Raw genomic sequence first — 25,165 nt, 5'->3', positions numbered from 1 at the left:
AAAGTCCATCATTGCCACACCTGCTCCCCTATTATAAGTCTATGGCAGGTCAGTGCCTTCAATCACAACTCAGCATCAGAGAACAGAGCCATGTTTTCCATTACCATTGCAGTCACATTGCAAAAACTCTTTCTCCAGGTTTTAAGGATAGTAACAAGTAAGCGCTGCCATGAGCCCCACTATGTAAACACGAGCCACTTATGTTCCTTCCCTGCTAATAATCAACATCAGATGTAAATTTAAACAGAGAAGATATATCATTGTCTGGCTTTGAGATATATTTTGATCAATTTATATTTTAATTTCAGATATCACTAACCTGTGTTCTAGAATTAGACTTCTTCAAGTACATGAATACCCTTTTCAAATGCTTGTGTTCTGTCCTGCAAATGGGTATTTTGATTCCAGTAGCTATATATAATGTGTAACCATATACAACAGCAAACAGAAAACCCCAGGAAATTAGAAAAATGCTTTTTCACCCCTAGAAAGGCTGACTTTACTCTTTTTCTTTCTCAGGTCAATTTTGTCATATTCTGCAATGTTCTTTCAGATAAGACCTTCAAAGAGTCATACAAAGCTAAAAAAATGCATCCTCAGATCTTCAATCTCTATAAATAGAAAAAGGCACAAACAGAGCTTCATGTGGGGCAAATCAGTGCTGCTGATCCTCACAAAGGAAGAGTGAAATAATAGACAGGATCTGCTGTTGACATTGTTTTATTTTTATCTTGAGACCTTTTGCAGGGAAAGATGTGAGGCATAGGCAACTTCTGGCATCCACAGAATGCATCTACCTATTGCCCAACACCGTTTTATGAATCAGAGGCTGGTGTCAGCATTTGTTCCTGCATATTGATCTGCAGAAGCACATGGGAGTAGCCTCGTCTACAGTGCCTTTGATCATCACCATTTCACAAACAGAGAAATCAAGATTCAAAGCAAAGACAGATAGTAAGATACTACCATGAACTCAAGAAGCATTCCAGAGTTCATGATATTTTGCCTAGACAAAAATTCCTCATGATAGATTCTTCCTTACATAAAAATTAAGAGCTACTTTTAGAAAGAAGAGTTTGCCTCCCTGGACATAGTTAAAATTACACTGTTGTACAATCTGCCGTATGTCACTGCAGTTCTCCACACCAGAACATGAAATCTTAATCCCTTTGAATTTCAGGGGTTTGTAATAAAATCCATGAATCGAAAACCTGCCCCTACAATTATGGGTCTGGGCCAGGTCCAAGACCAGAAGGTTCATATTTCCAGTGCTGGTTTAGATGTAGCCAAAAGTGTCATGAGAACAGCTGATCTTGCAAGGTCTCTCTTACTTCAGTTAGAAATCTTATGGCACCAGCTGACTTTGGGGGTGGTTGGATTTTTTGTTGGTTGTTTTTTTTTTTTTTATGTGAAATACAAACCTGGACACTACATTCTCGCAAAAAATCATACAAATCTGTAACTGTCTCTTTGACCAATACTTCTGTAATAAGTAGTTGATTAAGTGGTGAAGTATTTCAAAGTTGTGTGTGCAATTATGCACATTCAAGCAAGAGGGTTTCATGTTTTAAGGATGAAGTTGTCGGAGATGCAGGTTCCAACGCAGCTATTAAGATATGCTTCAGTTACAACAATAATGCAGAGTGCCTGTAGGCACTGTGGTTTTATGGGACCTTTTCTTCCAGGAGGTGGATGCTGAGAAAGCAGCAGTCAGAGAGCATTTCGGTTTCTAACCTTATGCCTTCAGCTAACACCTGTAGACCTTGTCATTAAACCTTACAGAGTCACTCATAACCATCACTTTATTAAACAAATCTGTATCATTAAAGGTATCTCCTAGGTATTTACTAGATATTCGCAGATGGCTTTTTATCTCTTTGACAAGATTAATAAGGCATGATTATTCTTCTTTCTATTACTGTCTAGCCTTTAGAAATGTGAAAAAAAAAAAGCATTGGAGACTTTTTTTCTCTCAATGGCAAAAGGAATGAATTAAAGACTTTGTGTTAATATTACAGATGGATGCAGATGGGGAAAATAAAAAGCTGCGCACACGCTCAAAAGGAACCAAGGGTGAGTTAGCAAGCACATTCCATGACCCTGTGCCCAGCACACCATGAAATATGATAGTTCCTGTGCACAGTCCCTAATGTACAGTAAGAGAGTGTGTAGCTTCCTTAGGGCTGCTTTTTTAATCAAGGCAGGACACAGACTGCTGGTATGAAGAGGCATGATTGTTATTAGGCTATGGTTCAAATGAAAACAGAAAAAAAATCTACTCTATGCTATTTCTTTGATCTATTTCTCAAGAAAATAAATGTTATGCTTTTTATTATGCAAACAAAGATTTTCCATAGTGACTAGAGCTAGATGATATTGGAATGGATGCTTTCAAAATAATGTACAAAACTTGTCTCAGCCACTGGATGTTTTTTCTGTCTATTGCCATTAATATCTGTAAATTAGCTGCATAATGAGTCCAGAAGTAATTTACTTTAATCAAAAAGGTGCAGGTGTATGCGGCAGAGGAGAAACCTGTGCTTTTTTAAGTACTGGTGCTCGTGTTTCATTTTGCAAAGTTATGACATAGTTGTATATCCCCAGCTATTCCTCTCTTTTTGTAAGGAACAGATGGAAATGCAGTACTGAGAGATAAACAGGCCCTTAATGATCTCAACATCTGGAAAACATGATTGAACTAGCAATATAGCCCTTCCAGGAAAATAACTTTTTATTTTAATTCATAACATTTTTGTAACTCTTGATAATGAGTGAAAAATTGAGATACTTAAAAATAGATGTCAAGTTTGCCTGCCCTGTGATCATTTTTGCTTATGGACTATTTCAGAGGTGCAAAGCACCCATCCTTCACTGATTTAATGTAAATAGTGCACTCTCACTATGTGCAAAGCAGACTAGTTTGATTCATTGTCACAACTCAGTAGTCCTGGATTGTTAATATCGTGCCTTCAGCTTCAAATTGTGGTCAGAATGAAAATTTAAAGTGTGGTTTGGCTTAGTTCTCTAGTTTCAAATGACCAAAGAAGTGAAAAGTGCTAGACTTCACTTAGGAAAAGACAGAGGAAGGAAGTGCCACAAACTGCCTGTAGACAAGGGGATAAATACAGACAAGCCTTCTGAAAAACATAAGCGTTGTCATAACAAACCTTTGACATATCCCTCGGTAATGTTCTCTGAAATTAATGGCAAGATTCTTATGTACTTCAAAAGTACCAGAACAGAGGACTTGAACAAAGTTTATTGACTAGGAAAGTTATTCACACCTCAGCATTAGAGCATGTCTTCCTTTGTTGGTCAGGATTGGAGTTAAAACAGTCTGGTTGTCTTAGCAGACTGTAATTGTATTTAATAGGGGATTCATAACCTTTTCACTCAAAAGCTAATAACACTTTTTTAAAACTTGTGGATTTTCTTTCTCTATATTTTTATACACATGCCACACACTTCTATAGGATTAATAGATCAGGAACATTTTCCCAGAAGTGGAAATAACAAAAGTTTGCCTGTGCAGTATGAGTAATACTTAGAACCACCTGTTTGGCTTTGTCAATATGCTGTATATCCTTGTGTGGGCAGGTATTTGTAAACACTAGCCTTTGTCATTCCCAAATTGAATTAAAATTCAGAAAAAGCAGAATTTGTCATTGTGTTTTCAATGAAAACAAGTGCCTTCTCTTTTACTTTTATTTTTTCTTATTATTTTTCTTATTGTATTCCACTGAACATCATACTCCAGGTTTTATGCATCCTAAACTAACTGTGAGAATCATATGTTCAGTTAACATTTGCCCACTAGTTAGCTACAATCCTGTGGTTAGCATGAAATAATCACCTGTGTTTTGATGGCCGCACCTCTGTCATCACAGATAGGGCAGGTGCAAGGTTGCAGAAATACAAGTCTGAAAGCATTAACTAATTCATTCTCTCCTGCTTTTATCAACAGTTCAAGTGGACTCTATAGCTCAAGAGCTCAGGTAAGAACACACGTTTATTTTTTCAGTTTTATTTTCTGATTCTATTGATAATTCATACCAATGTATTGCTATAAAATAGAGAATACAGCAAATTATGCGTTATGTAGAGATTTAGAATAGATCTGACAAAAGGTACTTGATGCAGATTGATTTTTAAATATACCAAAAATAAAAGCAAAACGTTAGCATTAATTATGCAAGCGTAATTGAAAGTAATGTAAAGTGGGCAGGATTCTGGTATGCTGTATTTGTCTTCAGCCTATGTCAAACACAACAAAACAGTATAGTTTCTCATCAGTCTTGAGTCTTCTTTTTCCTGTAGTAAGTATTATAGTATTTCAGCATCTGAACATTCTAAGAGATGTTAACCTTTATAAGGTTTAGTTAGATAGCTTTTATAAAACTATATACTACTGTGAATTCTAAATGCACTAGTGGTTCATTCTTTAAGTACTTGCTGAAGTTCCACATTTTATTGAAGTAGCAGACAGGACTTTTCAAATTTGCATAAAGCATGGCATTTCATTCAAAACCATAAATTCTGCAAGGACATTTCAGATCACCAATAATCTAGGAAAATTTTAACATTACTACTTTAATCTTACGAATGTGTGCATCAACTCCTAATATCTAGTCCAAGAGCTTAGAATAAACCCTGGAAAGACGGGTATATTATTCAGTACTAAATCTTCAAAAAGAACACTTAACATCAAATTCCAAGTTACCCTGGGACAAGTTTCACTCTTCATGTCCCAAGGAAAATATTTACAGGTAGCTGCAAATTCCTAGAGTTATTAAGGAAAATTACAATTGACTACAGCTGCAATATAAATATTGAAAAACATTTTTTTGAAAAAACTCTTAAGAGATTTTCATTAAATTAAATTTATTTTGCCTACACTCACTTTTCGTCACCTGCTACTGAGCTGCTTTCTAACCACAGCAGGCATCACAAGTATGTGCTTGTGGGTTCATCCATCTAGGGGACCAGAAACGTCATCATGCGATTTATTTCATCGATCAAAATTCCACTCTCTCTTAAGACAGGACATGAAATATTTACAGGAAGTTATTTTGCAGTGAAGACATACAGTATTTAAGGTTTTGTTTTATAATAAAAACTGAGGAAATTATAAGCTTCTATAGATATTCCTATGAACAGAAGTGAAGGCTAACTTTTTGGATACATTATTCATGTGAGTCACTCATTGAGCTCTACTGTGAACCTTATTTTTCTGTATGGCTTCAGTTTCCTGAGATTTAGTTGCTTCTCCTTTTTCTCTGTGCATCTCTAATTTATGCACCAGAAGGATGCATTAATCGAAGAGGCAGTCGTCCAAAAATGAGGATGGTCCATGTGTTCCTAAGAGAAAAATGTTGGAAAAATAGAGGATGTGCAAGTTCTGCAACATCAGGGAAGCTGTAATTTATGCATTATCAATTCCTATGTCTTTTCCCAAGCACTTTGCTTTTCCCTGTGAAATACATGCTATTTTAGGGAACTACTGTGTAACAGATTACTCTCTCTGTCAGAGGTGGGACTGTCTCCATAAAGAAACGTACTTGGGTTTAAAACAGTGAGCTAAACAGGCAACAAAACCATTGTCCAGTCCTTAGTTTGGTATTAGTAATTTCTACTGTACCAAATTCTATATTGGATATCTCCACAGTCAAGTGTCTTTGCTGGCATACAAGTCAGGTGATCAGCTTTTATGGAAATATTTGTTATGAAACACTAGAGGAAGAGAGCAGGGCTGCCTTTTGGAAATTGTAACCTACGAACTGCATTCCTATTACTCATGCACATATTATTGTGGAAAACCTATTGAACATTCCTCAAGAATTAAAGACTGAATAGTCTGTTGTGTTCCTTGGATACAGATATTGGAACCACTGTCTTTCTGACCAAGGTTCTAAATGCTATGTTGGCTGAGAAATTTAAATCCATGCTTAATTTAATTTCCCCTTTTCCCCTGGCTTATCCATACTGACAAAGCACTTTTGCACTCCTTATTGAGTTTCTGTTACAAAGTGCCTTGGGATACTCCTACATGAAAGGCACTACATAAGCTTACATGCTTATATTGTATTATTATTAGTTTCGTAACATTGATTGGTTCTAGAGCATTTGTTAGCCTTTTCTTATTCTGCAAGTTGTATTTCACAAAAGTAGAGAATTAAACTAATGAAGAGCAAAACAAAGAGTTGCATTCACCAGTTAGATTCAATAATGCATGAAAATTTCTCTTTTCTAAATTTCAGGGGTTGCATTCTTACTGAATGAAATTCAATGCCAAAAAAACTATTGATTTCAAAAAGGCCAAGATTTCACCCAGAAATCTGGCTAATGGCTTTGCTATCATCCATCTTTTCCTGAGAAATAGGACCACCTTTTCTGCATAAAAGTATATTTTCAGAAAAACATCACCTCGAGGGCCAAGTGGGGTTTTGATTTTTTTCTTTAGTAAAATAACTAAAACTTCTATTGCACTGCACTGAATTTTCAGAGGATAGTACTTTTCTTCCAGATACTGACCACCTATATACAAAATGATTTATTCATGGACCACTGAAAGGACCAGGACCTTCAGCTGTGTTCAGGATTAGAATGAAAACCAAAGGAAAGTGAAGAATATTGGTGCGATGTATTCTCATTACTGTGTTCTATTTAACAGATGGGATACAGTACGAGTGAACCATCTGTAGGTTATGGAGTGGCATCTGGGTCAGATCAAGGAGGAGCAAAATTGGATCGATCCAAGCATGGGAATTACAAAAAGCATAGATCAGTTAGACTAAGTCTATATTTGCATAGAAAGGATACGTTTTCTGGGTTAGATACAGGTGAAACCAAGTCTTTCTGGCTTTTGTCACTAATATTTAATGAGGTACTGGTATTTCAAGTCATGGAGAACAGTCCTGCCTCTTTGGTGGGAATAGTACACTTCCCCTTACTCTCTGTAGTGGTGGATCATTTCTTCAAAAGGACCTTTTCTTCAAAAACAAGGAAAGTTACTTTTTATCTGGAGCTCTTGTTCCAAATGTTGTGAGACATTTTAGATATTCAGATAAGTTGAACTATTAATGTGAAGGGTATAGAGATATGAATATCTTGAATGTTTTAGCAGAGAGAGAAGTAATAGAGCAGAACTCTCTGGTTGTGTCTTGATAGAAGGAGTAACTGGGCACTTCACCCTTTGCTGTTGTCTCTCGATTAAGAGGGTGCGAAACCAGCAAAGCAACCTCGCGATCAATGGTACTGAAGTACTTCAGAAGTTAATGTTATTAAAAGGTATTCCTTAAACTTATCCAAAAATGTTTTAAGAGGTTTGTCGATATAAATAGCACTATTGACAGCATACTAAAAAGCATTTTGCTACCTGAAGTAGTTATTCTACAATCTGAATATTTGTTGTTTCCTCTAAGTACTGGTAGGTGATATGTATCCAATTATATCTGAACTCTAGTTTCAGACAGCAATGGAATGATGGTAGACAGTTTGATAGACAGAAGATGATTTGGTCACTCAGGAAAAGTTCATAGCATGAAAGAAAAGGACTGTGCATGTCTAACTGCACTTAAAAAGGAATGATTCATTGGTAACTCCTTTTGTCGGCTTCACAAAATAAGCAGGTTTTTGAGAAGTATTTGTATCAAAAAAAAGCACTAGTCTGGCAGATCACCTGGGAAAGAGGTGAAAGCAGTACTTAGATGGTGGAAGAAATGGGCATATGAAACAAAAATCACACAAAAGCTCAAAGAGTGTTCCTCAGTAAGAAACTGAGAATTATGATTGATTTATGTAGCTATCACCTTCACAGTACCCTTATCCCACAGTACTGCTTAAAAGTGAGATAGAGACTGAGAAAGCTGTTGTTCCTAGCCTGCATCTGGAAAAAAACTGTCAGGTTTGTCCTTTGGCTTGGCTTTTGTTGCCACAGGAGTTGTTCATAGACTTAAAGATTTTCTGGAACTGGGAAAAAGCACGTTTGTCATAATGCTGAATAAGCACATTTGGAATAGAACGGAGGTGGACCCTTGCATTTCCTGTTGACTCATCTCTCTCCCACTGGCAGAGAGTGTGGGACCCTCACAGCCTTTAATGTGCTTTGCTGAAGCAAAGCATGTCCCTGAGTCCAAATGGACTTAGTAGTAAATGCTAAATGAAGATGGTGAATAGTTGTGCATACTGCCAGAAGATTTATCCTGATTTTGTGCAGCCACGTCTGAACTTGACAAAAAGTCTTTTTTTTGCAATTGAAGATTGGGTGTTGACAGCATACATTCCCAGCTCTCTTCCACAGTGTTCCCTATGATGGTAACTGGCTGGGACAAAGTTGTGCCAACTTGTCATTCAAATATTTCTCATGATACATCTGGATTAGGCATTTCACCTGAGACAAAGATCTGTGTGACGCTGTTTCTATTGATAACTGATCTTCAGTTAAAAATGAGCATTAATCTTAAGAGTGCCTATTCCCAAGGTCTGGTAACGGAATGATGAGTTAAGAGTATCTACTGGTTGTTCTCTAGCTTGGAAAAGGGACTTTCTTCCTGCCCTAGCCGTTGTAGAAACCAAAATGGCCATGGAGCTTTGAAAGTACTAACCTCTGCCTCTTACTCCATGATTTTTGCTGTAATCAAGGCTGTCATGTTGTCATCAATCATATTTTCCTAAATTCCCAATAAATCTTGTTAATTTCTTATTCTTTTCTGACAACGCTGTTAGGTTCTTAAGGAATTTAGGCTGGCATGCTAGTCAGTACTCCTCTCAAAGAATCTGTGGAAATCTATGTTTTATGCTAAGGAAAAATTATCTTGTAACTGATTTTGATAGAAAATATTGAACAGTCAAGCATAAACACTGAATAATCAGTACATGGTGCAGTTTACTGTGAGGCAAAGGTAAGTGTATGCTGGTCATAGAACTAATGAAATAATAGTGGTGGAATTCACCTGTCCTCATTATATTTTGTATGTCAACCATTCTCATCATAATCATAATGGCAATAAAATTTATAGGTCTGTCATGTCTAAGTTCCTCCCTTGTTTCCTCCTTCATCTTCCAGTCCCCCTCTATTAGCCGTCAAATTGTGAAATCTACAGTGCTGTCGTTCTTCCTCTCCGTTTGCTCTACCTCTCCCTCTTCTCGTCTCCCTTTCCTAGAGCTCTGATGAGTTGATGGACCTCAGGCTTTTTGCCTTTTTTGTAGTCCCATATGCTTTCATACTTCAGAAATAGGTTATTCTTTCAGAACTGTTAAACCAGTAAATGAGAAACAGTAAACAACAAACAAGCATAGAAAGAAATTCAAAATTCAAACATTTTACACCTCAAGTTTTCTACTTTTGAACATTCATGAGAGTGGGTTAAGGCTTGCATAAAATATTTGGAACTGGTGTATAGAGAACATCAAATAAAATATTTTTTCACATTAAAATGTGCTTCTTTGAATGACATTATAAAAGGTAATAAGAACCTCCACTCTCAAAAACATTCTCATTGATTCTGTGAAGAGAAACAATGCCACATAGTTCTGGGTGACCACAAGTAATAACTTTAACGTTTTGCAGGTAACCCAGCAGTTGACAGTTATTTGCCTAAACTATTTAGTGAACTGTTCTGAATAGTCATTAAGGTGGTTGAAATAGGAACTGTATCTCATACTCCTTTTGAGATACCCATGGTTGGAGTTGTTAATTATGATGAATCATTTGCCTAATTCCTGTAGACATTAAAACTTTTTGATCTATGCACTGTGACCTCTACTTTTTCCTCCTGGATTTATTTAGAACATTTAAAAGTTGTATTTCATGTTCAGATTTCCATTTTAGCTTGCTTTAGTTGATACTTTATGTGCATTTCCTTTATAGGTGACTTTTATAGCTTTCTTCAACAACAGAGGCATTAGATGAGTTTCTAGAACATTACAGGCCTCTTTTAATGTCTACTATGTTATTACTAGCCAACACTTGCAGTCTCAGTGTCTCCTTTCTCTTTGTTATTTTGATTATAGTTTTGCAATTTTTCTGCTTAAACCTTCCATTTAATATATATAAAAAAGCAATGATTAGTTAGTTTCAATGTATGCTTTTCTGTAATAGTTTTATAATATATGTCAAATCCACACCACTTTAATTATGGCTGCTAGAGTGGCAGATAGTTATTTGCAGGTTTTTTCTACCTGAGAGCTTGTTGCATCTTGGAATGTTCCTTGCCTTGAACTAAAACTTGTATGTTATTTAACTTATTACAGGAGTCATTGTCTTCCCCATCACAACTTCTGTGTTCATCAATACACAGTAAATGTTATCCTCCTAACCCTGCACAGGAATTTAGAATTGCATGTGCCTTAATGCCTTCTGCTGGGTGACAGAATACATCAAAACATTATAGTCCCAAATGGTGGTTTCTTCTTATGGAAGATCTTTTCTCCATAGATGACCGCAAGCCACACAGAGATTGAAATGCCAGCCAGTGACTTCTGCCTCATATATATCAATCATGAGTTAAATATTACAGCTAGCTGAATTGCTCTCTCTGAGTGATGTCAAGGGTGGATTCAGTCAAGCAAAAGCAAGCCAAAACAGACTGTGGACAGCCTGGAGATAGCAAGGAAAGGAAAAGAATGCAGCCATGGGACCTCCTGCAACATTAAAGGGAGGTATTGGCTCCTGACAGTGAATTACTTACAGTCCTTTTGTCTACTGTCAAAAAAAAAAATCTACAAAAAAAAAGCTTATCTTCTTTACGTCTTCTCTAACCAGACTGTAGCTAACAGTATGCTTTTTATTTATGCATTTACTGGCATTAGCAGGCTGACTACTCACGTGCAAGGCATCCTAGACGCAAATGTTGTGTGGATGATCTGTAGATTTGCCTAGAAACTTAATCCATTCTAAGCCAAATTCTTGGTTTGGGTCCCACTGGAATTTATTGACCTACTGAACCTGGACAGATTGAGTGAGTAAATGAAAAAGAGGTTAGGGAGGCTGGATTTGGCCCAGATCTTGGGCATTCATTCATATTACTGAGTTTAAGAACTTCTTGATCTCCGTGCGATAAAAATTAAGTTTCCTCCAAACTGGCTTTTACTAAAAATAACTTACCTGTTAGAAAAGGATCCAAATATACAACTCTAGCCATATAGAGTTCTTGATCTATGAGCTATAGACTGACAGCATGAAGAAGTCATCCATTTCATTAACATAGTATTTCAATTAGGGAGTTTATGTGCATTGTTTTTTCATATGTTCTGAATATCCTTATGATCTTACAAGCTTGTAAACTGAAAACAAGGAAATGAGAGAAGGTAATTTAAATCTGTGCTGTCCTTCTCTGAGTTGCCTTTCCTGTGGAAAGAACCCTGCTAAAATAGTAAACTACAGTTAAAAAAAAAAAAAAAAAGAAAAAAAAAGAGGTTTTAAAAAAAAAGCCATTTCATGAGCCTATTGCAGCCTGAAATCATTGTCCTTTAGCCTCTGGCATCACAGTGAGCTTGAGGCATGGGTAGATTTCACCATAACTGCATGCCTTTTCCTATGTTATTGCTGACTTACCATTGCTCCACTCTTTTTACATGCTGCTTTTTATTTGCTCCATCATTTCACAGTCCAGTTGTTCTTTTTGGTCAGGTGGCCTATAACATTTAGTTTACTGTCTGAAACATCTCCAAGCTCAGTACATAATGACTCAACACCACTACCCATTTCTCCCCAGCCTCTTCTTATGGGGGCTAATAAATCCTCTTTCACCAACAAGTCTATGGCAGTTCCTTTGCTTTTCTTATATGTCTTTTTTAAATAAAATATATATTTTAATATCATGTTCCAGCCAGCTTTCAGTTATGATACCATATTTTCTCCACATTATTATCTGTGTAGATCTTTTCTTTTTTCTTCCTAGCTAAACCTTTCATTTGTCTATACAGACAGGCACTTTAATACCCCCCAGTTACAGAGCTTATTTTGCTCTGTATTAGTGTTCATAAATATGAATTTCCCTTTTATCTTTCTTCCCATCTATACCCCATGCGTGTTCCTTTCATCTTGGTTCAGCCCTGGACTGAACTTTTCACAACTTTGGTATTTTAGAAAAAGAGCATTGCTCATGTGTGGCAGTAAACTTTTCTATTTGTAGAAGGCCCTTTAGCCCTGGAATGATTGCTACAGTGCACAGGAAAAGCCCCTTCCCTTTCACAGATATAACTTGTAAGCCAAGTGTACAAGCTTGTTAGAAAGGGGTGAAATCTTTTTGTGTTGTGTGTGATATTAAAAAATGAGAAACAGTCAGATTTTCTTTAATTATCTTCGGAGTAAGTCATACTAGTTCTGAGCTTCTATTACAGCCAGTTCACTGGGTCTAAAAGATAAGCAATTTTTTTCAACACATTTGATTGGTTTAAGTTCTTCCAATGTTAATGCTTAAAAATGTTGATGGAAGGAAATTATTTTTACCTAATGAATTCTCTCCAAAATAGTTTTTCAGGAATTCCCAGATGGAGCTATTTTCCATATTATTTTTCATCACTTAGGTTGAATCTGTGAAATACAGCACACTCCCTCATGGAGTCCAAATGTTGTAGATGATTGTCTAAAAGTTACTATGGCTCGGCTTATGTTACAAAATACAATAAAATGTTCATATCAATAACTCTGACTCCAGATTAGCAATCAGGGCAAATACATTGTTAGCTTCTTATCAGTGATGAGAACTCAGCAGCACTTTCCAGGACTAGCCTGCAAAAATTCATCTCTAAAAACTCACATCAGCATTCTGTTAACAAATGGTCTTTTTAAGTTTTCATTGGCATAATATTTCAATATATTTTAATACTTATAAGAATTATTTAAAAGAGTTAGAAAGAATTTTTTCTTCTGGTTTAACTCAATCTTAGACTGTCAACGAACTGTAGCTCAAAGCTGGATTACGATTTTCTTGGTTGCACGGCCTTACTCCTTGAAGTTCTTCAGCTAGTCAGTGTGTTGCCACCTATAACTTGTAAAGCAAGCAGTTGCTTCTGGACATGTATATTTTCCCCACACTGGACAATTCACAAATCTTTCTCACTTTTACTTTTTCAGATGGGTAGAATGGTCATTTAATTTAACCCGTGCTCCAGCATGTTCCACTATTCAGGGAGAAATTCATGGACATACAAAACATCTGTAAGCATACTTTCATATCCCACTGAGCAGAAAAATGTTTGGAAATGGGAAGTATATTTCAGGATGGAGCATCAGAATACAATGTTGTAGAAATCCTGAGAATCTACATAGTCCATATGGCAGACAAGATAAAAAGTGTTGTAAAACTTACAGATCTTTCTAAGAATGAGAGTTGAAGGGCACAGAGATGGGGTGAAGTCATTAGAGCCTTCTCTTGAACTGCCATTCTCACTGATGAAAAGCATCTCATCAAATATCTTCCTTAAAAAATAATTAAATAAGGGATTGATCAAGAAGTCCTTATTTAATACACAAGCCATTTTCTTTATGTTCTTTGAGACACTTCACTTAGTTTTGCATCTAGCACCTATATGGACTTTAGAGCAGAATGCAGTAAATGGAATTACTGTTTAGTTGTCATTTTTCCAAGGGCAATAACCTTGTAGATTTTATATTCTAGCATCCATGGTCTGAAGTGATGCAATTTAATTTCTTCCTTCTAGAAAACATTCTTCTCTCTCTATGTATAAAACCTTTGACTAATCCATGTCTTTTAAAAGTAGCTTCTATCTAGTTTTCTGAATTTAGGATTTGTCTTTGTATATAGTTAGAATTTTTAAATTCTTTCATATTCAGTAAGTAATTTTAAGGCATTGGAAACGCCACCCTGGTTCTTCCAGATCTGACTGATGTTGTGTATTTTCAGTCTTTCTGTGGAGACTCCAACTTCTGGTTATGACACAGTGCATTAATACCTTCTTTCTGTCTGTTCTCACTTTTAGAGCAACCTGAGCTGAGAACACTATCACTCTACTTCCACTGAGCTATAAAATTTACTTGCACTCTTTGCAAACAACAAGGGTTAGTTAAGGAAACGGAACATAAATTGGAATGTCTTAATCTGAAGACAAAGCAAACAAATGAGTCACAGCCACTTTCCACCTTCCCCCTCAATGACTCTTGTCCATCCGAAGTTGCTGGAGTTAACAGCACTTATTTGGGTTTTCAACTGCAGTGATCAGACTATCAATGTTCTGTTTCTTTGGACTCTGACATTCCAGCTCCTTTCGTGAACCTCCAGCATTCATGGTTGATGCAAACAATAACATCAATGTCATGTCAACTGACATGTGATCTGGCCTAGGAGTAAATCATCCCCTTTCTGTACCCATTCCTAGTAATTTCTCCTGTCAGTAATCAGTTTATGAGGAGCTCAGGATTTTTGTGTGCTTTTTGGGGATCAGATATTTTCAGCTATAAGGTAAACCTTTGGAAGCCATTGTGCTAGAGTTAGACAGAATCCAGCTCTTCTGTTTCTTCGACAACAAGCTGACACAGAAGAGGACTAAGGTGGGGAGACATTCAGAATTTCTGTTCCTTTTAAGTACTTCTGATTCAGGACAGTCTTAAAATTCTTAGAAGAAAGCCCAACCATGACAGACTTTTGTAAGCTACTGGGTCATCTGTGAGTGTCAAGTGTCCCTGGATGTTTGCATAACAACTTTTTCCTCCTGTAAGGAAAATACAGTATTCCACAGTGTCCTAGGGCATCTGCAAGTTTGTGAACAAAACCTGATCAAGGCCTAAAGCATCTGGCAACATCTTTAATCACAGTATGATTAAAGATTAGTTAGGCTCACCTTCTCCTTGTAACTACTGGTGTGAAGTTAAATGGTTCTGCAGATCAGAAGATGATGTCTGCTTTAATCATAATTCCATAGTCTAACACTTACTTTTAGTTAAGCAAACAGTCAAAAGGCAATTCGGGTTAAGAGTTTAAAATTATTTTCTCCACAAACTAAAATGTTCCATTAATTATTCTTGCACAAACTCACACGAGGATTGGGCTCCTTAAATAGCATTAGACAATAAATGGGTCTTGATATTCAAATACTTTTATTTTCTCCCTTGAAGCTAAGGATTGTACATGAGATACAGTGTGTTCTGTTATTATTATTTTACATGGCATCCATTACAGGCATTTGTAAACACCACTTGTCAGGCTGAACGTACCCCTGATTTTACCCACTATGGTAATTCTTCGCTCTGTTATCATGTTTGACCAATCTGCAGGCTGCTGTGAATAAGAAAAAAATCCCCAGAGATGTGGAAGTCTTGCCAACAGATTAACAACAAAAAATTCTTGCTGGCTACAAAGTGGTTAAAGGTCAGGCTAAAGGCTTGACAAACACATCACTTAGATGAACAAATTATGAAAAAAGATGAGCATGATGATTTTTAGCAGTAGGAAAAGCTGTATGTGGTTAGGACTGGTTTAAATCTCTCTCGTTCCTCTGAGGCATTGCTTTGTGGTAGGGAGCCAATGTACTGTTCTGTCTGTATACTACTGGTGTCTGACCACACCATCCAAGATATATTCTGAGCAGAAATAAAGGAAAGAGAGGGACCCAGTAAATTAAAAAAAAAAAGTATTTAGGTATGAAATACATATGAAGACTTATCATGGAGTTTTTTCCACCACATACAACCAGGTCTTACGTGTCTTAGATTTTAACCTCTTGTCTCACACTATGATAACTGACACAAGACTGGTTTTGGTAACTGAGTCATTAACTAAAAAAATAACAATAAAATTCTGCTCATTATAGATAGTACTAAAATGATTTATTATTAATAAAATTTACATACAGTTAAATTGGGAAAAAAAAACATGTATTGGCTTTGGGCTCATAACAAAAAGAGCTTCTCCTGTTTTATGAGCCTCAGATTATCAAATAACCTTGACAGCTGAGTCAGTGTTCCATGACAACAAGCAGGCCATTGATAAATAGCAACAAAACTATTAGACGTTGAATTTATGAAATGAGTAATAGAGAAGGTAAATTATAGGTTTACTATTTGACAAACTGCAGCTTGACAAATCTGTGCTAACATATGTGTGTGTGTGTGCATGTACATAAGCAAAAGAGAGAAATAGAAACTTTTAAAGACAAAGGTGAATTTGACATGCCATGAATGTTACAAAGTCATAAATATATTCTTTTCATAGTAGCTAAATTCCCAATGTCCATTATCAAATACTTGATCTGCACTACATCCACCCTTGATGTCTGTTATATGGGCATCATTTCCAAGGGGACACACATACCATTGTGATTCTGACTTTTAATATGATAGTCATGTTTTCTTCTGTTCATAAACAGAGAAATAACACAGAAGCCATAATATATTCAACTACAGCAGGTGCTTAGAGTCCAGTATTCCTGATGCCCATAGCATTTTAGCTTTCAGATCAAGAATATCCACTGTGTTTAAGATGCATATCGTAGAATTTTAACATTCCCCTTAAAATGCAGATCTTCGTATTTCTATGTCCTTCATGTTTGCAATGATGGATTGCCAAAAAGGTGCTTAGCCAAAAATGTGTAGGTTTTTTTTAACAAAAAGCTCAAGTTAGTCATATGCTTTCATCTAAAGCAATCAGAACCTGAGCCAATTTAGTGTACATAAGATACCTTGAAAGGATTAATTTATGCTGTTGAGCTTGTAATATGTGTAACCAATAGGAGTTCTCTGCATACATGGATTTTTTGCAAATCTTGCAGCTAAGTCAGTGAGCCAAATGCAAAATCCAACACCTAAGGGCATTGTGTACATTTGTAATGCACTCTGGGAGTGCCTAAGGTCGAGAAACCATTGAGTGGATTACACAGATTCGTATATATAGTTTTTTCATCTCTGACAGATATAATATGAGCACTATTATTCATACTACATAAATTTCTTAGAATACTGTGTGTGAGAGAACAATGAAATCATGCCAAATCACTTACACAAAAAGTTATTTGGAAAAGACGATTGAAGGTTCAGGACTCCTTAGTGAGGTATCATATGATGTAGCATCTATATGCCACACAGATCAGCTGCATGGCAGCAAAGGCTTTGCTAAATATCTGTAGAAGCAAATTAATATGCAGATCGATATGTGGATCTTATAGAAGCTGAAAGAAGTATACCAAATCTGCTAAAAATCTTCCCCTTTAAAGTACTGCCCTCTCTTTTCATGTCGATCATCTGAAAGTTAGGCCGGGCAAGGCCTTTCCCATGGGATGGCTCACCCTATTTATCAGATCTAGTTTTAGGTGGGATGAATTGCCCTTTGGAGGAGCCTTTTTCCAGAGTCTATACAGAGTCCTGAGAAGAGCTTAAACTAGATATTTGTGGTTGGAGCTAATTAAATGAAACCAGTGCTTGGCACTGATATTGAAAGAGAGACCTGTGTTGCAGAATTTTCTGAAAGTACAGTGTGTTTCACACCGGTTTTATGCTGTTGAACTCAAAGTGCATGCTTGGATATCCATACTGATGTAAAGGTAAGGCTGTTTCGCTGGGTTTTGACCCAGCCTACAAATTTGTTCGTCCTTTCCTAGGTGTATTCATTTTACTGCAGAGTGGGGTTTAGATTAGCATATGCTTACTTAAGATTAAGAATGTTGGGTTATGGGTTTTTTGGTTTTGTTTCGCTCCTCGTTCCCTGTCCCCTAAACAGATTTTGGCAGCAGCGAAAAGAAATGGGACTTGCCTGTGCCCTGAACTGCGAGTTCACAAGCTAAAATTAAATATCCGGTAAACACAACTTGCTGAAACTGCAAGTGAACTAATATTTTGTCAGTCCTCAGTTTTCTACTTAGAATTAAAATAGAGGATGGTGCTATTTTTTAAACAATTTACCCCTCACTTTTCCCACTTTTTTCTCTATCATTGCAGTGCCTACAAATGCTCCATGGCTAAGAAGAGAAAAACCGAAGAACAGGTATCAGGCGTTCCCGTCAACAAAAGGAAGTCCCTGTTAATGAAACCCCGCCACTACAGCCCCAGCTTGGAATGCAAAGAAGAAAATGAAGACAGGACAGATTTACAGGAAGACATCAGTGTCCTCGAAAGCAGCTCAACTCCAGGTAGTCATGCAGTGTGGTTACGCTTGAACCTGAATTCCACAGGAAGGGAGGCAAGAAACAGTATTTTCAAAAAGGATGCAGAATGTGTTTTACTTCTAACATAGTTGGAATGGTGCATTTCTGTCTAGGTTTAACCATCGTACTTCCAATTATTTTGTACAATAACTCCTCCTGGGGCCTAGTAAATGCTTTGTAGATTGCACAGAGAGACAACTACTGCAGCCGGTCAGATATGGAGCAGTATCTGCTTCTCCACTAGCTCTGTCAAGAACAAGGTTAAGCCTACCACTGAGAAAAACACATTTATGAAGCGCAGATTTTCAATGGAATATATAGAGCTCTTAGGAAGAAAAAAATAACGCTTAGCAAAACATTGTTGACTTTAACATTTAGCAAAGCAATTTCATGCATGTGACTGCTACGTGTGTTCTGTTTAACACGATTATTAGACTCAGCACTTTTATACTTGTTATTCCAATTCTGCTAAGCCAAACGTCCAACAATTTATAGAAACTTCTACAACGTGTATGCGGGAAAATATGGAAGAGGATGGGCAGACAAAGATATAGCTACAGTATGTCTTTATTGCTCTTTCTTTCTAATATGTTTTTTTATATATTCAAGGTGAACAAAAAAAAACCAAACTAAACTGGCTGTCACATATTTGTTTAAGAAGTCCTGCACAAATTGTTAATCAGGCAAGTGAGAAGATAACAGTGGAATACATTCTGCATTTGTTTTAAAGGGAGGAGTCATCAGTAGATAGCAAATGTCAAGATAAAAGCAATGTGATCTGGCACTGGGAAATTAGTAATCATAGACAATAAGAAAACAGAATGAACTTATATTCCACTCAGTTGCTCGTTGCTAGAGGAATTTAAAGGTAATTTATTTTCCACTCAGTTTCTTCTTATCAAATATTTTGGAAGGACAGGGTGCTAGATAATCTCATCTAGACTCCCTTTCCCTCAAAATGTTGGTTGGACCAGATGATCTTTTGAGGTACCTTCCAACCTGAGCTGTTCTATGATTCTATGATGAACTGAGATTAGGAATTTATATCTTTGTCCACTCTAAATAGAATTTCCTTAAAAACAAAAAACACACCCAAATTTTATACATATGAATACTATAAAACACATAGAAAAATAAGTCATCTGTCTTTCAGGTTAAAGAGTCAAATCCTGGTTCTACTGAAATCAGTGGAGGTCTTTGTGTCATTTCTATACAGCAAAGATTCAAGCTAGTTGTCACTTCTAAGCATTCTAGGAGGAGTCTCTTTCAGGGGTCTGCTTCCCATTGTTGTGAAAGCCTGGAAGGGAGCTCCCTCTTCAAACAGAACATTAATTAACATGGTGATACCCAATGTCTCTGTCTTTTGGGTGACATTACTAAGCTAAGTTCATAAAGAAAAAAGATCCATGGTTCTCAGTGCCTGTCCAGCCTGCAAGGAGTATTTCTGTCTCCTAGCACCAGAAGGGAAGCTGTGAGTAAGGGTTCCTGTACAGTTTTTCTGTTTGGGTTTTTTTTTTTTTGGGATACATAGATTTTAGGTAATTTTTTTCCTGTTGATTCAGCCTGGTTCCTGGCCATCCAGAGCTGCTATCGGTAATATGTTTTTCTTTTCCTTGTGTCTGTCCTCGGCACAGCTTGAAGAACTCGCTGAAGGGAAAGTACTATGATGGGTGTAAAGGTAGAACTCATGCCATATACGGATGAACCTAAGTTATTTAAACTGGTTCTTTTTTTTTAAAAAAGGGCAAGTGTTGGGCCAGGTCCACTGATATAAATGTAGGGGAACCTTATCTGCACCCAGACCTTCAGTCAAAAGAAAAAAAACATTTGATTTCAAAAAGATTTATTTGATACCAATGAGATCTCTCCCTACCTGCTTGTCTTAGTGATAATACAGCCTATTCCTTTTGCGTCAAGTTTACCAGCTACAAAACAAATTTCAGCTAAAGCATACAGCTGGTCTGGGTATCACAGAATCACAGAATCACAGAATGTTAGGGATTGGAAGGGACCTCGAAAGATCATCCAGTCCAATCCCCCTGCCGGGGCAGGACTGCCTAGACCATATCACACAGGAACGCGTCCAGGCGGGTTTTGAATGTCTCCAGAGAAGGAGACTCCACAACCTCTCTGGGCAGCCTGTTCCAGTGTTCAGTCACCCTCACCGTAAAGAACTTTTTCCTCATATTTAAGTGGAACCTCCTGTGTTCCAGCTTGCACCCATTGCCCCTTGTCCTGTCAAGGGATGTCACTGAGAAGAGCCTGGCTCCATCCTCTTGACACTTGCCCTTTCCATATTTATAAACATTAATGAGGTCACCCCTCAGTCTCCTCTTCTCTAAGCTAAAGAGACCCAGCTCCCTCAGCCTCTCCTCATAAGGGAGATGTTCCACCCCCTTAATCATCTTCGTGGCTCTGCGCTGGACTCTCTCTAGTAGTTCCCTGTCCTTCTTGAACTGAGGGGCCCAGAACTGGACACAATATTGCAGATGCGGCCTCACCAGGGCAGAGTAGAGGGGGAGGAGAACCTCTCTCGACCTGCTGACCACACCCCTTCTAATACACCCCAGGATGCCATTGGCCTTCTTGGCCACAAGGGCACACTGCTGGCTCATGGTCATCCTGTTGTCCACTAGGACCCCCAGGTCCCTTTCCCCTACGCTGCTCTCCAACAGGTCTGCCCCCAACTTGTACTGGTACATGGGGTTGTTCTTGCCCAGATGCAGGACTCTACACTTGCCCTTGTTATATTTCATTAAATTTCTCCCCGCCCAACTCTCCAGCCTGTCCAGGTCTCTCTGAATGGCTGCGCAGCCTTCCGTTGTGTCAGCCACTCCTCCCAGTTTTGTGTCATCAGCGAACTTGCTGACAGCGCACTCTAATCCCTCATCCAAGTCATTAATGAGTATATTTAATAGAACTGGTCCCAGAACCGATCCTTGAGGGACTCCGCTAGACACAGACCTCCAACTGGACTCTGTCCCACTGACCACTACTCTCTGGCTTCTTTCCTTCAGCCAGTTCACAATCCACCTCACTACCCGATCATTTATTTATAATTTCTTAGTGTAATGTTGCTCATTTTATTACGAACTCATGATTCTTGTCCATTGATCACTTAGCGCTTCAGTTCATGGATAGATGCAACTGTAAACTAAGCTGAGTTTTGATTATTTTTAAAGTAAATTTACAGCCTGTGGAAGAGAAAAGCGAAGCTGGGACAGCTGAACCATTAAGACTGGTTCAACAACAAATTTTTAAACACTGCATTTAAAAATTGTTGATTATTTAAGGAGCAAAAATCTGTTATCATGCATTTATATTAATTTTCATCTTTCACAAAGAAAAATAACTGAAAAGACCTGTTACTATTATCAAGTTTTGTTTGTTTTGTTTTGAAAGATGGGAGATTTCTTTTAAAACTAGAACTTCTTACTTTTTTAAATGACCCACTGATGGGATTCTGTTATTTTCCAAATGGTAGAAGAGCAAATAATAAAAACCCATTTGAGTAAAGTTGGTTATAGAGCCAAATCATCATTCTTACTTGCTGAGATGTGAAAAGACAGCAGACTTCTTTATTCAGAATACTGCAATGTGTGTGGTACTAGACCAGCTGCTAAAAAGTTACACTAAGGTTTACAGACATTTTTTTTAAACACAACTTTATGCACACAGTGCACAAGGCCATCTCTCCCTGCATGAGGCCAGTTTTCTGAAGAAGAATAAGAATTAATCAATATTTTCTTTTAACATTAACAAACAGTTGAACCAAACAATTATGTAAACTGGAAATGACCCAAAATGCTAACAGTTTGGCAGCAGTAAAGTGAAATGCATTGTGGTGCACATGTGCATTTTTGTCCCCCTTTTCCCTTCCACAATAATCTGCACTTAATAGGAATATTTTAAACTATGTAGCTAAGCAACAGAGGTAATTGTTGCTTTCTAGAGCTTTTGTTAGGCACTCTAACACAGCCCAAATATGCATAATTAGGTATAATGTCTATAAATCATTATTGTACACATGTGGGTAGTTAAGTGGATTGAGAGAATAGTTCAATGAATTGGACATATTCACTGAAAATGCTTTTTATTTGTTTTCTGTAGTTCATAATACTTTAAAATTATCATAACCCTTTACACTTTCTCTTAATAGCTCGCTGTGTTATTGAGAGAAACTTCATTTGCATTTTAGACTATGCTTAATTTATTATTTAAACCTGGAGTTCTTGTGATTCAGGAGAGGACAGACACATCTTATGAAATAGTCTGTGGTTGTTTATTCGTCCTTCTTTCTAGGAAGTAAAATGTTAAATTTTTCAGTTTATGTTGAATAGATCCCAACAAAAGAATGTACCCTATAATCAGCATTATTGAAGGGGCTAGTGTTGTGACTAAATTCTTCCCTTCATCCAAAAATGCTTTTAGTTACTATGGCAATATTTACTTGATCCTGGCAAACCAGTGTTGATTTTAGAGAGATAATTACCAGAAAGGAAGATGATGGAGATGTATTTTTGAGTGTCCTTGTCAGAGGAAATGTTTATAAAAAATTAAATGAGATACAAAAGGCATATTGTCTTCCACACCAACAACCTCTCCTACATGCAGCCTTTATTACCTGCTGGCTGCTGCTTTTCTTCTGAAGAAAGATGTTTATAAAGACAGGATGCACTTCAGTGGTGTCTTTAACAAGTCCTTTATGAGTCTGTACATAACAACCATTTCTGTTTGCCTGTGCATGACCTGATCTATCACTTAATGTGGCAATTGCAATGGTGACCAGGAGCTTGCCCTTCATGAAGTATTGAGGTTTTTTCCCATCGAGGTCTTTCATGAGATCTGGGGTGACTGGAAAAGTAATTAGGGTCTATTTTGAGAAAATATTTGAGAATCTTAGAAGAAAGAAAAATGAAAATAGATCAGAGTAATCTTAAAATGTGTGTGTGTGCTTGTATATATATATGTATATATTATATAGATTTTGCATATATATAGTATTTATCTATATGTGGCACATTATATTTATATGAATGTATATGAATGTGTGTGTGTTCTAAGATAATATATGTCTTCACCATCAGTGAAAAATGACAACATATTTATTTCTCATATAGCTTTGGAGCTATAATACAAAGTAGATATAATCTTAGAAAGACTTTTCCTGATGATGCAAGCAGTCATTTCAAACACAGCCTTGGTGTGAATTCAATCATTTCAGAGTACCTTTGAGTAAAGAAATGGCAATTGGTAAGTAAACATCTTCATATCACTTCTACAAGATACAAAAAGCAGTTATTCTTACACATTTTCCTCTTGCTTTTTTCTCATGCAGAGGAAAGTACTCCAAAATCATCTGAGGAAATATCGCGTTCTTGTGGGCAAGAAAATGCCAGTCAAAGAAAAGATAACTCCTCCAGCTATCAAGACGCCATGGCCAAATCTCTGATGAACATGGGAAAATTAGCAAAAGATGCACCCAGTCAACCAGTGGCAGAAAATCTAAATGACAGCGGCATTCAATCCTTAAAAACAGAAAGTGATGACACTGATGAATGTTACATGTTTAACTCAACTGAAGGAAAGGAAAAAACTGTTATTTCTGACCCAAAATACTGTTCATCTGAGGAAAATGAAAGTAACTCTGAAATTATGGACAATGAGTGGGACAGCTCCTCAAATTTCTCAGAAGAAACTAGTGTAAAGCCCCATGTAACTCAGAAGTATATTGTAGAGCATAATCAACCTAGCATCCTGGAAGCCCCAGAAATTAAGAAGGAAGAGGAAGAATATGGACCTTGTGAAATACTTTGTGACTCAGAAACAGAGTTAAGAGCACCCCAGGAGTCTCACCCAGATCCTTTTGAGAAGGGAATTCATAATCCCTTCCCTGAAAGTGAAGATGACGACAATGAGTGCCTGTCAGAAACCACAGAAGTGTCAGTTGAGCTGGACAAAACAAAAGGGAACTTGAGTTTGCTAGAACAAGCAATTGCTCTGCAGGCAGAGCAAGGGCATGTGTTTCACAGCACCTACAAGGAACTGGATAGGTTTCTTCTGGAGCATCTAGCAGGGGAAAGGAGACAAACCAAAGTTATTGACATTGGTGGGAGACAGATATTTAGCAACAAACGTAAGGAAGTATTTTTGGCTGTTCTTACTGGCTTAAGCATTTATCCTGTGACTGACAGAGGATTCTGAGCTGGGTTTTATAGCAACAGTAAAGAATATGGAATTTAGCTGGTAATTTTGTTAATTATGTACCTTCACACTAGTGCCTTAGATCTAACCAGGTTAAATGCTAGGTACTTGGCTTCCTGCCAAACCGCTACATGAAATGACCAGTAATGGGTACTAAAAGGGCTGTGTAGCTGGCACTGACATTCCTTCTCCTCCTTTTCCTCCTCCTCTGCCTCCTCCTCCATAGGGTGCTAATATATACCTCCTAAATTTCAGCAGCCAAAAGAGAAGGCATTAAAACGGTGCTTAAGGAAAGGTTAGGGTGAAAAATTGTCCTCTTCCAAACACACCACTTAATTCCTAAGCCATGTGTTTTCTGAGTTCAGTCTACTTCACGTATCAACATTACATTTTGCTACAGCTAGCACTTTTGAGTCAGGAAAGCACAAGCCATACTCTTCTGCCTCATTCACCATCAGCAGAATTACCAGTAAATTCCAAAATCTTCATTGTTTCTGATGGTTTGTGGCATCCTACAAAGCTGTAGGAACATTGCTCCATTTTTGGTAGTTAATCAGGCTTCCAGAAGTGGAGATTTAAAAGATTTGGGTTTGATTTATAAACTGGGCTTGTCTCATATGAAATGCCTCAATTGAGGATAATTACGGAACGTCAAGAGATGTCATTTACCTGCTGTAGTAAGTAACAATACAGCCACCTGTCCTTTGACTTTTCCTTTTGGGCTTCCAAATATGCTGAGGTCTCTCCACCATTTCTGCAATTTCTGATTTTGATAAATAATTTACTTTGATATTTTGAGTGTTACTTTAGAGTAGTCCCTGTGGACACTGAAAATATTATAGTAGTATAGTTATCTAAAGCATTT

The 25,165-nt window shown here is 37.2% G+C and overlaps 1 protein-coding gene across 6 annotated transcripts in view; it reads left to right on the top strand.

Annotated features, from left to right (window-relative positions):
• The window catches only part of ST18 (ST18 C2H2C-type zinc finger transcription factor), a 176,610-nt gene that overhangs the window by 106,696 nt on the left and 44,749 nt on the right, over window positions 1-25,165 (top strand). For 2 of the 6 annotated variants that reach the window (XM_068396197.1, XM_068396198.1), the window contains exons 4-7: window positions 2,019-2,073; window positions 3,965-3,995; window positions 17,891-18,081; window positions 23,435-24,232. In XM_068396197.1, the coding sequence (XP_068252298.1) occupies window positions 2,019-2,073; window positions 3,965-3,995; window positions 17,891-18,081; window positions 23,435-24,232 (1,075 nt within the window). Of the gene's footprint in view, window positions 1-2,018; window positions 2,074-3,964; window positions 3,996-17,717; window positions 17,728-17,890; window positions 18,082-23,434; window positions 24,233-25,165 lie in introns of those variants that run through there. The other 4 variants (XM_068396199.1, XM_068396200.1, XM_068396201.1 and 1 more) reach the window with 4 other exon arrangements.

The sequence above is a fragment of the Nyctibius grandis genome, chromosome 3, assembly GCF_013368605.1.
Source record: "Nyctibius grandis isolate bNycGra1 chromosome 3, bNycGra1.pri, whole genome shotgun sequence".
NCBI lineage: Eukaryota > Metazoa > Chordata > Aves > Nyctibiiformes > Nyctibiidae > Nyctibius > Nyctibius grandis.
The sequence above is the reverse complement of the archived record's forward strand: the minus strand, read 5'-3'. Positions and strand labels throughout refer to the sequence as shown.